This window comes from Cuculus canorus, chromosome 1 (genome assembly GCF_017976375.1).
Source record: "Cuculus canorus isolate bCucCan1 chromosome 1, bCucCan1.pri, whole genome shotgun sequence".
Taxonomy (NCBI): domain Eukaryota; kingdom Metazoa; phylum Chordata; class Aves; order Cuculiformes; family Cuculidae; genus Cuculus; species Cuculus canorus.
The window spans coordinates 169,381,654-169,394,408 of NC_071401.1; the positions used below are offsets into that span (position 1 = coordinate 169,381,654).

The window sequence follows — 12,755 nt, forward strand, 5'->3', positions numbered from 1 at the left end:
AGGCAAATGGCATTGTGTTGATCTGAAACTGCACATAAATCCTTCACTCGAGAAGCAGCACTGCATTCTTTCTTCCCAGGCTCTCCCCTGCCACCTGCACTGGAAGTCCTTTACAGCTCAGTCGCTGCTCATTGAGGAAGTTCATCCCAAGCAGACTTTTGCATCTTGCTTGTGTTTCCTCACGAGGGTCTGATGTCACTACCTACTGGATCATAAAACCAGAGAATCATTTAGGTTGGAAAAGACCTTTCAAACATAAAGTCCAACCATTAACCTAACACCGCTAAGGCCACCACTAAATCATGTCACTAAACGTCATGTTTTTTAAATACCTCCAGGGATCCCAGTCCTCATCCATGGTGAAGGTCTGTGGTGGACAGTTATTGCCTCATTCATGGAGATTTGATCAAAGATGGTGTTATTAAAATGACAAATTGTCATCAGAGAGGACCAACTTTTTACTGGTAGAGATCTCAGTGAAAATACTGCTTGGAGAGAAACTGTTTTATTCTGGTAAAGCCCCAGAACTTCTGGATTGTACCTCATACCTGGGCTGTTGACAATCCACACATACTGCCACAGCAGTTCCCAAATCACCAAGAGCTGATAATTGATACAGATTTTTTGCATAGACAATAGATTTGCACTTCTTATTGAAAAAGATTTTTAGGCAAAATTTTTTCAGGTACTTTCTATAGAAAATGTGTGCGCAAGAGCAATTACATTACAGAATGTAAGTGCATATGGTGTAAGAGCATCATAAACAATTTACAGTATAGTTTATAATGGCAAAACTTCCATTACACCTATTACTGAAGGAAAAATATATTTATTTCATGTCTAGATTTGGCTTGAGTTCTAGATCCTCTTCACATTTTAGCAGTATTGCTACAGCAGCAGAACTCTCCGAAGGTACACAGAACCTCAAAACACTTCTAGGTCCGTGGAAGTCATAAGCACTGCATCTCCAAGTAGTTAGACTAGAAAGCTTGCCAGAAAACAACTCCTAGACTGCACAAGGCTACTTAACATCTGTGTAGCTTAGACTGAGGCATCGTATCATGTAATATTTTCAAGAACCAGACACAGTGGTCTGGGAGTCCAGCAAGGGGGAAGAAGAAGACTGGTACATCTTCACCTGGGACAGGTTCATATTGGGAGAGCAGTAGGTTCTTACACAGCTTTGTCAATTATAAACCCAACAGAATCAGAAGCTGAGGTCCATCCATTGTGTGACGGTTCATCCATCCAGTAACTCCATGCTGATATACTGGGTTTGTTTTGATGCAAACCTGTCCTTTGAAGGTACTGTCTCCTGACAGAGCTTCCTTTTTTTTTGTTAGATCAGCTCTCTCCACTTTTAATTCATGGCTGCTTTAAGTTCTCTGATTGCAGCTGGTGCCCATCTCATGGCATTTTTGGTGTGATGGTAAAGTCGCTGCTGCCGCTACTCCAGTGGATATGAACTGCATGGTATCAGAGGTAACTCACATGACGTGAGAGAAGAGTGCAGCAGAGCAAAACTCCATTTACACCAGCATATCACTAGGAAATGGTTACTAAACGCGCAGCCCATTAGTTAGAACATGGAGCAGCTCTGAAAGTTTCCTCAAAAAATGTGTTTATGGCAAACAGAAGGGGATTATTGCAGGCAGTTCCTGTCTCAGCAAACCCAGCCCAATCAGGAAATATCTCTGGGCAGGTCAGGTTTCTCTCAGCGACACGAGGGTACAAGGGCTAGCCCACTCTGCCAGGCATTATGGTGACATGGCATATTAATGATGTCAGTGAGCATTTGCACTAACACAGATAATGCTATCTAATGAGTCTCTCCACCAGAAATGCTGCTGCCATCGGATGTCCATCTGCTTCACGTGTTTCCTTAGGATTGGAGTGTAGGCAGTTGTGCTAAATTCCCACCCCTGAGCTGTAAGAGAAAATGCTATCCACCCACCCAAGACCTAAGTTTTGGATTAATCTATGACAAAACCACTTTCCTGTTAATTTCCTGTTGAGCAGCAGCCTAAATACCTTGACCCAAAGGCAGAAAAGAATGCAAGAATGCAAAGGATTACTTCCCTTATTTCTCTTACTTCCCCTATTTCATGGGGAAATACAGAAAACAAAAGGTGAACTTCACCCTTGTGCTGACAGTCAGGAGAAAACCCATGTAAGCAAACTGTCTCTGAGTTAGAATGATTCAGTCAACAAGATAAACAGCAAATTCCATGGGGGAGAGGGGGAAGGAAAAGCTATTTCATTTCCCGATTAACCAAATTATCCAGCTAACTACATCAGATGTAGTCACGCATTCTGTGCTTTCAGTACTCCTTCCTACCCTACCGCCACATAAAATTGCTGCTGACCAAGTCTACAGCTGATGAGATTACTGTCGCATGAATTCATGCACTGATTATGAAACTACAAGTCAAGCACTCCTGCTCTCTGACTTCTACGCTCACATTTATGACCTTGAGAAATTCTTCTGGTTTTTGATAACTTCATAACAACAGGGTTGGCATATTTACTTATCTGTTAGGGGAACAGAGTATGTTAAAAGCTGAATGTAATTACTTTTTTATTTCCTGGTACACAAAAAGTTTTCCCAACATGAGTAGGAGACATTGTGACCAAAATTGGCTCAGTATGTGAAAATAAGAAGCGCTGTTTACTGATAACATGCCAAACCTGTTACACTGCCATTCACAGATATACATATATTTAGGGTTGGCAATTGTCAGAAAAGTGCAAATATTACTCTTATGGCATGATTTTATTCAAGACACTCTAAGCTCATTGTGTTCTGCCACATTATACACATTATCACTTGAAATCAGTTATTATTTACTCCAAGTGGCATGAAAAATTTTGCTATATACTTGCATGCCATTTCCCATTGTGTTCATGCTTTTCCTATATAGTCTTAACACATAGTTCCTTACAGAAATCTTATGACTTTCTCAGCTGGCCCACAGCGAGCCTTGCTTCCAGAAAGACAATTAGCACAATCTTGATGTTGTCTCTGTAGCCCACCCTAAAAGAAAATCCCATTTATTTCTAATGATCATGGAAACAAGCATCTGTGTGCACATGCTAGTCAAAAAGAATTACAATTCTAACTCTTATTCACTCCTACCCATCAATAAAGGTATTGCAACCACTGTCCTTGAGGACAGTCTGGATCTGGAGAAGACAGGTTGAGTCAATAGCATTATTCCCTCAGATTTAAGTAGATGGTGATGGTTTTGCTTTCAGCACTAGGGCACCAGACTGACCTTTGGAAGGTAAAACACACAAAAATTGTAATATTTCTGTTACAGAAAGTTTAGTTACTGGATGCATGTTTTCTACATTTGGCATCCAACACACTAAAGATGAAGGGATTATGCTGTAAGCAGGATCATAAATACACATTGCAGCATTTGATGACTTTGGACACAGAGCAGTAGAAGACATGAGTTCAGATGTGACAAATTAGTAAACAGCACAAATGCCAGTTTAACATATTTGCCAGTTAGAGGTTGCATGACAAATTATAGCTAAAGTATGACTGACATTTCATGAGTGTGAACATGCTGATGTTCTCTACAGCCAAGAAAAACCGGCATCTTCTTTGTCTGGGTGTCAAATGAGACTGAATAGAGCATTTGCATAGTGGCAAGGGCATCATTTTTGTTACTTATAAACTCTGAGGTTTTCCGTTCACGCATGTGGAGTAAAGAAAATGTACTGGTCTGCGAATTTATTCTTAAGCGTTTATGAGTTGATATCACCACACTTTCACCGCCTGCAAGGCTCGCAGGTAACCTCGGGAGAGTCTGTTAGAAGCCTCCCATTATGTTCCACAGGCATCATGCATGATAAGTGCTGCCACCTCATGGAGATCATAGAATGGTTTGGATTGGAAAGGACCGCGAAGGTCACCTAGTCCAACCCCCCTGCTGTGAGCAGAGACTTCTTCAACTAGAACAGGTTGTGCAGAGCCCCATCCAACCTGACCTTCAATGTTTCTAGGGATGGGGCATCTACCACCTCTCTGGGCAACCCTCAGCACCCTCAGCATGAAAAATGTCTTCATAATGTATAGTCTAAACCTTTCCTCTTCTAGTTTAAAGCCATTAGCCCTTGCTCTGTTGCTACAAGCCCTGCTAAAAAGATTTCCCCATCTTTCTTAACTATTGAAAGGCTGAATAAGGTCTCCTCGGAGTCTTCTCTTCTCTAAGTTGAACAACCCCAAATCTCCCAGCCTCTCTTCATAGGGGAGGTGCTTTAAGCTTTTGATCATTTTCGTGTCTCTCCTTGGGACCCACACCAGCAGGTCCATGTCTTTCCTGTGCTGAGACCTCCAGAGCTGGATCCAGTATTCCAGGTGTGGTCTCACCAGAACAGGGTAGAGGGGCATGATCCCCTCCCTTGACCTTCTGGCCACACTTCTTTTCATGAAGCCCACAGTTCAGTTGAGTTCTGGGCTGCAAGGGTGTCACGTCCAGCTTTTCACCCACCAGGACCCGTGCAGAAAGAGAGGGAAGCAAGACAGGCCAGAAATTGCCAAGCTGAGCACTGTCCTCAGAGCAGGCAAATCTTGAGGTCAAAAGCAAGCCCTGCCTTGCTAGTCAGCACACAGTCCATTAGCCTCACAAATTATCATAGAATCATAGAATATTTTGGTTTGGAAGGGAACTTAAAGATCATCTAGTTCCAACCCCACTGCCATGGGCAGGGACACCTTCCATTAGATCAAGTGGCCCAAGGCCCCATCCAACCTGGCCTTGAACACCTCCAGGAATGGGGCAGACACAGCTTCCCTGGACAGCCTGTGCCAGTGCCTCACCACTCTCACAGTGAAGAAATTCTTCCTTATGTCTAGTCTAAATCTGTCCTTCTCCAGCTTATACCCATTGCCCCTCGTCCTATCATTAAAAGCCTTTGTGAACAGTCCCTCCCCAGCTTTCTTGCAGCCCCTTTGGGTACTGGAAGGTGCTATAAGGTCTCCTGGGAGCCTTTTCTTCTCCAGGCTAAACAAACCCAACTCTCTCAGCTTGTCCTCACACGGGAGGTGCTCCAGCCCCCTGATCATCTCTACAGCCCTCCTCTGGACCCATTCCAACAGCTCCATATCCTTCTTCTGTTGAGGATTCCAGAACTGGACACAATACTCCAGGTGAGGTCTCACGAGAGAGGAATAGAAGGGCAGAATCACCTCCCTCAACCTGCTGGCCACGCTTCTTTTGATGCAGCCCAGGATACGGTTGGCCTTGTGGGCTGTAAGTGCACATTGCCGGCTCATGCCGAGCTTCTCATGAACGAGCCTCCAGCTGCACGAGGGGAAGTTAAGACTGGACATTGGGAAAAGTTTTTCAAGGCAAGGTCACCAGGCATTTCAAGGTCACCAGGCATTGAAGTGGCTGCCCAGGGAGGTGGGCGAGTCCCCATCCCTGGAGGTGTTCAAAAAACGAGTAGAGGAGGTGCTCAAGGATATGGTTTAGTGGTGGACAGGTACGTTTAGGCTCAGTGACCTCAAAGGTCTTTTCCAACCTAGGGCTTCTATGATTCTATCATTCATTGCTCAGAGATGGCGTGTCCGTCCCTGCCGGGAAGGCAGCTGCTTTCCAGGCACAATAAGGTTGCTGCCGGCCTGAGAAGGGCGAAACCAGCCCTCCGGGGGCTGCGAGGCTCTGGGGTGGCGAAGCGGTCACCACAGGGAGAGAGAGAGAACCCTGCGGCCTGGAGGTCTGCAGGACCGCGACCCCGGACTGCCAACCCACCCCCATTGGTTGGCACGGCGGGGGGGGGGGGGGGGGGGGGAGGGGGGTGGGGGGATGGGGGGGGAACGGCGGGCCGCTCAGCCAATAAGAGAGGCGCGCGCCGCCGCCAGCCAATGGGCAGCCCCGCTTTTGGCCTCGCGCGCGGGGGCGCCCCAGCCTATGGAGCGCGCGGGGAGGGGAGGGGCTGGAGGTGAGCGGAGCGGCGCCCTCGGAAGCGGAAGCTGGAGCGAGGCTGCCGCCTCCCATTCTCTCGGAGCGCGCGGCGCGCACGAAGGGAGTCGCCTGGGCCTGCCTGTCCCGGGCCGCCGCCCCGCGCCGCCATGGTGAGATCGGGGAGTGGGACACGGCTCTTAATGGTCCCGAGGGAGCTGGGGGGAGGAAGAGTGGGATATGGCTGTTAATGGTCCCGAGGGAACTAGGCGGGGGAGGTGGGGGAAGAGTGGGATGGAGCCTTTAATGGTCCCGAGGGAGCTACAGTGTGTGTGTGGGGAGTGTGAAACATGGCTGATAATAGTCCCAAGGGAGCTGGGAGGTTGATGGAGTGAAGAGTGGGACACGGTGGTTAGCGTTCCTGGGGGAGTGGGAGGGAGGGAAGAGTAGGACATGGCCTTTAATGGTCCCGAGGGAGCTGGGGAGGGAGGGAAGGTGGGACATGGTGGTTAGTGATCCCGGGGGAGTGTGAGGGAAGAAGGGCCGGACGGTGGTGCTGAGCAGTGTCTGTTCCCCCATCAGAGCCTGCCCCTCAACCCCAAGCCGTTCCTGAACGGGCTGACGGGGAAACCGGTGATGGTGAAGCTGAAGTGGGGGATGGAGTATAAGGGCTACCTCGTCTCCGTTGACGGCTACATGAACATGCAGGTGAGGCGGTTGGGAAGGAGGTAAGAGCCATCTGGGCTGCTGGTGAGGGGCTTTGACCCTAGGGAGGGAAAAGGGGGGAAGCGGGGTGCTTCTAAAGCCTCAGCCTGGTAGGAGTGAGGTCCCCTGGAGTTGCTTACTGCCAGGCTGTGGGTTGTAGGGCAGAATTGGTGGGCTCTGCAAAGTCTCTGCTAGTATAATCATTCTGACTGTGACTGGTTTCTTTCTCAAGCTTGCGAACACAGAGGAGTACATAGACGGTGCATTGTCTGGACACCTGGGTGAAGTTTTGATAAGGTAATCTGCATATTTGTAGTGGAGGCTGGGTCCCCCATAATCTTACCGTTTGCATTAAAACTTGTGTTGGTAGGTGCTCTGGTTCTTGTCTAACTAAGATGCTAAGTGTTGACATAACTTTTATGGGAAGGCTGAGATCCTGTCTGAAGGGAGGAATAATGACTTTTGAAGCACTTGTAAAGGAATAGTGAGGCGGGTGCTAGTCTCCTCCCAAGTAACAGGTGAGAGGATGAGAGTAAATGGTCTCAGGCTGCACCAGGGGAGGCTTAGACTGGGTATTATTAAAAAATTTTTCACTGAAAGAATTGTGAAGCGCTGGAAGAAGCTGCCCAGGGAAGTGATGGAATCTCCATCGCTGGAGGGGTTTAAAAAATGTGTAGGCGTGGCATTTTGGGAGATGGTTTAGCCAGCACGGTGGCGTTGGGCTGACAGTTGGACTGGATGATCTTAGAGGTCTTTACCAACCTTAATGATTCTGTGATTCTAAGTATTAATGATACCTTTTTGAGGCAACTAAATCTCTTAGTCTTGCAGATTGTTGTATAGTTATTAATCTCTTGGCATTAGTAGAGTAGATTAGTTTTTCGCTACTGAGAGCATTTTGCATATTTGGAGATAAAACTTGATAATAACTTGAGTAAAAATTTCTTGTACAGCATTGCCAAGTAGTTACTGTGTTTATGAACTCAGTAGTTTTGCAGGTGTCATGAACTCTGTGGAAATCTCTACAAGGCCAATAGCAGCAATTTGTTATGTGGAATTTGGCTGTTGCCAGGCTACTCTCAGGCAGGAAAATGCTACGAGTAGTGTATATATAACAGGTGGAAAATAAAAAAAAATAACAATTACGGGAACTCTTTTTTTTTCTGTTTACAGGTGCAATAACGTTTTGTACATCAGAGGTGTGGAAGAAGAGGAAGAAGATGGTGAAATGAGAGAATAGGTGTTTTGTATATCTAGAAATAAACATTTTTTTTTCTTTTTGTTTTCCATAACTTTGTAATAAGGTGTTTACTTTTTGTCCTATTGTGTTCTAATCTGAGGAAAGTTAACACTTGAAATGGTCTCTAATCGTTGGTTGGTGTCTGAAAAACTCATGCTGGAGGAATAGGCAGTTATTTCAATTTAAAGCTGAAAATATTAGAGTGAAAAGTGAGTATTTAAAACATCAAACAAACTGAAAAGACCCCCTAAACCAACTTCTAAGTGTTACCTGTGTCAGCAGATGCCATACTGTCAAAGGAAATATTTGAGCTTAAGTGGTCGTTGCAATGAATTAAATCTGCGAAGCTGTGTATTCCAAAAGAGGTGGTTCATTCCTATATTGGCTCAGTTCAGCATCAGTATCAGTGCTTTGCTGTCAGGCAGCCACACTGCCGTGCAGGCAAGTATATAATAGAAGGTGAAGAATGTTTCATCCTGTGTATGTGACTATCCTGTCATTCTAAGGTGCTGAATAGATTGGAACAGCTGCAGGAATAGCCCTTCTCTCCATAACGATGATAATACAGACTGTGGAATGAGCAGCAGTCTACTTTAAAAAAATATCCTCATCTGCCTACACTGGACCACTGACGATTTGATAATTCCTTCAGCTCCAAGGTGGTTAGTTAAAAAGATGCAGCTATAACACTTTGTAGTCTTATTTCAGTACTGTAAGTTGTCTTCAGTATTTGCAGGAAGCTCATTCTTAGCTGTCTTCTCTATTTTGAAAGCTGTGTACCAATTATCTTTCGTTCTGAAACACAGGAAAATATGGCAGTTTGTATAGTTTACAGTATGTATGTGGTTACTACTTAGTCTTTAAACCTATCTGTAAACAAATTTGAAATAGTTGTCAAGACTTCAGTGCAGGTGAGATGTGGGGATCTGTTATACCCCAATGTCTGTAGGAAATATTTTGCTGCTTTGAGTCACAAAGCTTGAGGTGTGGCTATACAATCCTTATTGTAAGGACAAATCTGTATTGACTTTGTAGCCAATATCCACACAAACAAAAGCGTTCTGGCAGCCATAAAGGTCCATAGACTTAAATGACATTATTGGAGTGCAGACAGCACACTGCAAAATGAGTGTTCTTTCCCAGTCTCTGTCATAAAAAGCAAGTCTGTCTTTGTTACCAGCAATCCAGAATGTTAAAAAGTTTTGGCAGGAACACAATAACCATGTTTTTAAATGTCTACTCTGAAACAGTGAGGTTAACTGGATATCTCCTGCTTATCAGCATTTCTTAATGAAAAGCTGTTGCTTTGCCAGTGCTGCCAGTCTGAGTCTGACTTGGAGGCACTGATGGAGCCAAGAGTCGCTACCTGTAAGGGGTGGTTTGGAGAGACAAAGCAGAACCCAGATGGCAAGGGGTGCGCTTCGTGAACGTAAATTACAGCTATTGTGTTACTTTGACCCACTTAACTGTAATGCTGTCACCAAATACAGAAGTATTATTCCCGTTTTATATGTGGGGAAAGTAGAATTCCTTCTATATCACTGTGTCATCTCATCAGTGGAACTTCATGAAAGGTAAAAATTGCTTTTGTCCTCTGCTGTGGTTCTGGCCTGCCTTAGACATGGCCATTTTCTGCTCTTTGCAGACTCAAGCCCCTCTCTGACTGAATTCATGCAGGCACATTGCACAGAAGCCTGAGATTATAGGAGGAAAAAAAGGTTTTATGTAAGTTTCCAACATGCCGCAGGCTGTGTCGTTAGCTTACCTGATTTCTGTAAGGAAAGGAGCTAAGTGATGGCCAGCTAATTAGCAGTCAATCCAGCGTTATGGGTTAGCTTCCCATATTGCTTTTAAATGCCTTCACAAAGCACTGGGTATGAGCTTTGAATAAACCACTTGAAGTGGAAGGTGGCTGGTGTGCTGCCACTGGTCTCCTGGAGGCACCGTGGAGATCTTGGTGGCAGCTCTGCACCAGCCCTGTCTGCGTCACCACCACTGGCAGGTCAGTGCAAAAGCTTCTGAAATAAAGTGTCAACACTAAGGACAAATATAAACTTAATCTCATACACTTGCATGAAGCACCAGCAAGAAGAGATGAAATCTCTTAAATCAACAACCTGCTACTCAACTGGATTTTTTACTTATCTCTACATTTATTATTTTTTCTCCTCTCTGTTCTCTTTTGCTACCTTACTTTTAATTTTTTTTTGGTGAAATAAGTCATTTTCCTACCCAAATTGGCAAACTCAAGGAACTTAGAATACCCAATGATAATAACATAAGGAAAATGAGCATAGGATATTATCCCCAGGTTGTTTTAGGAACACACACCTTTTCAGCAAGCAAAGACCCACCAGCACTGTAAAGAACTGGCCTTTGTCTTTAGCTTTGAAAGCAGTTATCGTCTTTTGATTGCTTTTATCAAGACCTATAAAATTTTGCAGGAAAAAAAAGAATTTTATCCTTAAGAGTCTAACAATGCACTTCTTGCAAATGTAAAGCTTTCCACAGAACTTACTTTTTTTCCTCCCTTTTTCCAAAACTTATGTGATGAGTGGCTGGAGTCTGAGGTTGGATCACCAGAAGCAGAGCTGCTGTTGTCACATTTGCTCTTGGAAATTCTCTCTGGAATTGCTGAAAGAGACAAAAAGCAAAAAAACATGTAGATGTGAGAAACATAAACGTAAGAATCATTTAGGCTGGTTTCTGTCTGACTTCTAGCCCTTGTTCATGGAAGCACTGGATGGCCCAGTATGCGATTAAACAGGGATGTACAAGCACAGGTGGGAATTTAATGTTCCCTGCTGGTCCTCAGAAGGGCAGAAAGAGCAGCTCATTGAACATACACCCTAACATATTTGTGGATATGAGGAAGATGATTTTGCAGTACTTAACAGTGCCATAAGACAGTGTTACAGTGAAGCTGTTTAGTCTAGACGTCTTAATTTGCCTGCCACCCCACCGCACACAGAGAGGTGAGCTCTGTGGGGGTGGGGACTGCTCCCTTCTGGCTCCAGTTGAATTATCTTATCCTCTGCTTTTATTTGCAGTACTGGTCCAGTGAGTGCCAAGGTCCACCACAGTATACTGTGTTTCATTCCTGACATGCCAGCTTTCACTCCACCACGAGTGCTCAAACATCCTCCTTCCCTTCTCCTCCCTCTCCAGGAGTGTCCGGTCTTTGCTATGACTCTGTTACAAGGTGGTTCTTTGATTTCTGCTTTCCATTGTACTGTGATACTGCCAGGGGAGGCCAAAGGCAGCAGCAAGAACTCTTGGAAGCAGTAAAGCACCATCTACCATCTCTCCTTCATTCTTCTGCATGCTAGTGAGAAAGAATCTTTTGGAGAAAGATGAAGATTATGTCATTGTACAACATTAAGCCAGTGGAGTAGCAACACAAGATAACTCTTGATGCTATCATAGTTTTATTCACTTTTTAGGAGTGTTACTAAATGCAAAACACTGCATTTTAGCTGCATACATTGCCTCATTTGAAAACAAGACTTGAGCTCTTGTTTGAAGAGCCAACACATCCATCTGTTTCTGCTGTACATGATCCACACGTATAGATGTGTTACAAACATTTAAAATTGATCATCTTCTACAAGAAAAGAAGGTGTCAAAAGAAGATTACAGCCACCAGAAAGGTGGTTGAGGGACCACCTATATAGAAATACGCTCCATTTGCAACCTGAGAATTACTGGAGCCCTATACTCCCTGTGAGTGTTTGAAGAGAAGAAAACCAAAAATCCATGTCAAGAGTAAATACTTGATCCTGACTCTCCCATCCTGAATTCTCTAGGGGGCAGCAGAATCGCACAAAACTTTCAGTCGTGGAATTGTACAAACAATTACCTGCCTGGATAAATTGATGTTTGCCTAAATATATGGTGCAATGAAAGCTGTTATGGTCCCTGAGGGGTTGATGCTGGGATGTTGGCAAAGTGATGGATGTCGGTGAGATGATGGACATTGCTGAGGTGATCGATGTTGGTCAGTTGATGGATGTTGGCGAGGTGATGGACACTGGGGAAGGGGAAAGTGGGCAGACAAATGCTCCCAATTCAGAAGCTCCTGTTTGCTTAGCAAAGGGAAATCTCTAGGTTGTGCAATGCGAACAGAGGGCTCCGAAAGACCTCAACCCACAAAACTAGTGCTTCAGCGCTTATCATAAACCAGCACAACGTACAGATTTTGTCACACAGCCCCACATTGCAGCAAGAACAGTATCCCTCACTTAGCACACCCACCTGATGCCAAATTCATTCTTAAAGACCAAATTTCTGCCAGGTGTTGAATGTGGCAGGGGTGAGGACGGTCACTGCATCACCCGTCCTGTGAAGAATCACCCAGCCTGTCCCGACTTTATAGAATCATAGAATAGTTTGGGTTGGAAGGGACCTTAAGGATCATCCACTTCCAACCCCCCTGTCATGGGCAGGGACACGTCCCACCAGACTAGATTGCCCAAGGCCCCATCCAACCTGGCCTTGAACACCTCCAGGGATGGGGCATCCACAACTCCCCTGGGCAACCTGTGCCAGTGAAGTGCCACTCTCATAGTGAAGAAATTCTTCGTTATCTCTAGTCTAAATTTGCCCCTCTCCAGTTTATACCCATTGCCTCTCGTCCTATCACTACAAGCCTTTGTGAACAGTCCCTCCCCAGCTTTCTTGTAGCCCCTTCAGGTACTGGAAGGTGCTATAAGCTTACATCGGAGCCTTCTCTTCTCCAGGCTGAACAAGCCCAACTCTCTCAGCCTGTCCTCATATGGGAGGTGCTCTAGCTCTCTGATCATCTTTCTAGCCCTCCTCTGGACCCATTCCAACAGTTCTATATCCTTCTTATGTTGAGGATTCCAGAATCGGGCACTGGAAGAGGCTGCCCAGGG

At 45.2% G+C, this 12,755-nt stretch overlaps 1 protein-coding gene across 1 annotated transcript; it reads left to right on the plus strand.

Annotated features, from left to right (window-relative positions):
- The first annotated feature begins 5,950 nt into the window (after positions 1-5,950).
- Positions 5,951-9,305, plus strand: SNRPF (small nuclear ribonucleoprotein polypeptide F). The gene is made up of 4 exons (XM_009556265.2): positions 5,951-6,088; positions 6,498-6,623; positions 6,853-6,917; positions 7,794-9,305. Exons 1-4 carry the CDS (start codon positions 6,086-6,088, stop codon positions 7,858-7,860), a joined length of 261 nt encoding a protein of 86 aa, XP_009554560.1. The 5' UTR covers positions 5,951-6,085; the 3' UTR covers positions 7,861-9,305.
- Positions 9,306-12,755: the final 3,450 nt, after the last annotated feature.

Coding starts and splice junctions, on each gene's coding strand:
- SNRPF (XM_009556265.2), top strand. Junction 6,624..6,852: donor ACGGCTACATGAACATGCAG/GTGAGGCGGTTG, acceptor TTCTTTCTCAAG/CTTGCGAACACAGAGGAGTA. Junction 6,918..7,793: donor CTGGGTGAAGTTTTGATAAG/GTAATCTGCATA, acceptor TTCTGTTTACAG/GTGCAATAACGTTTTGTACA.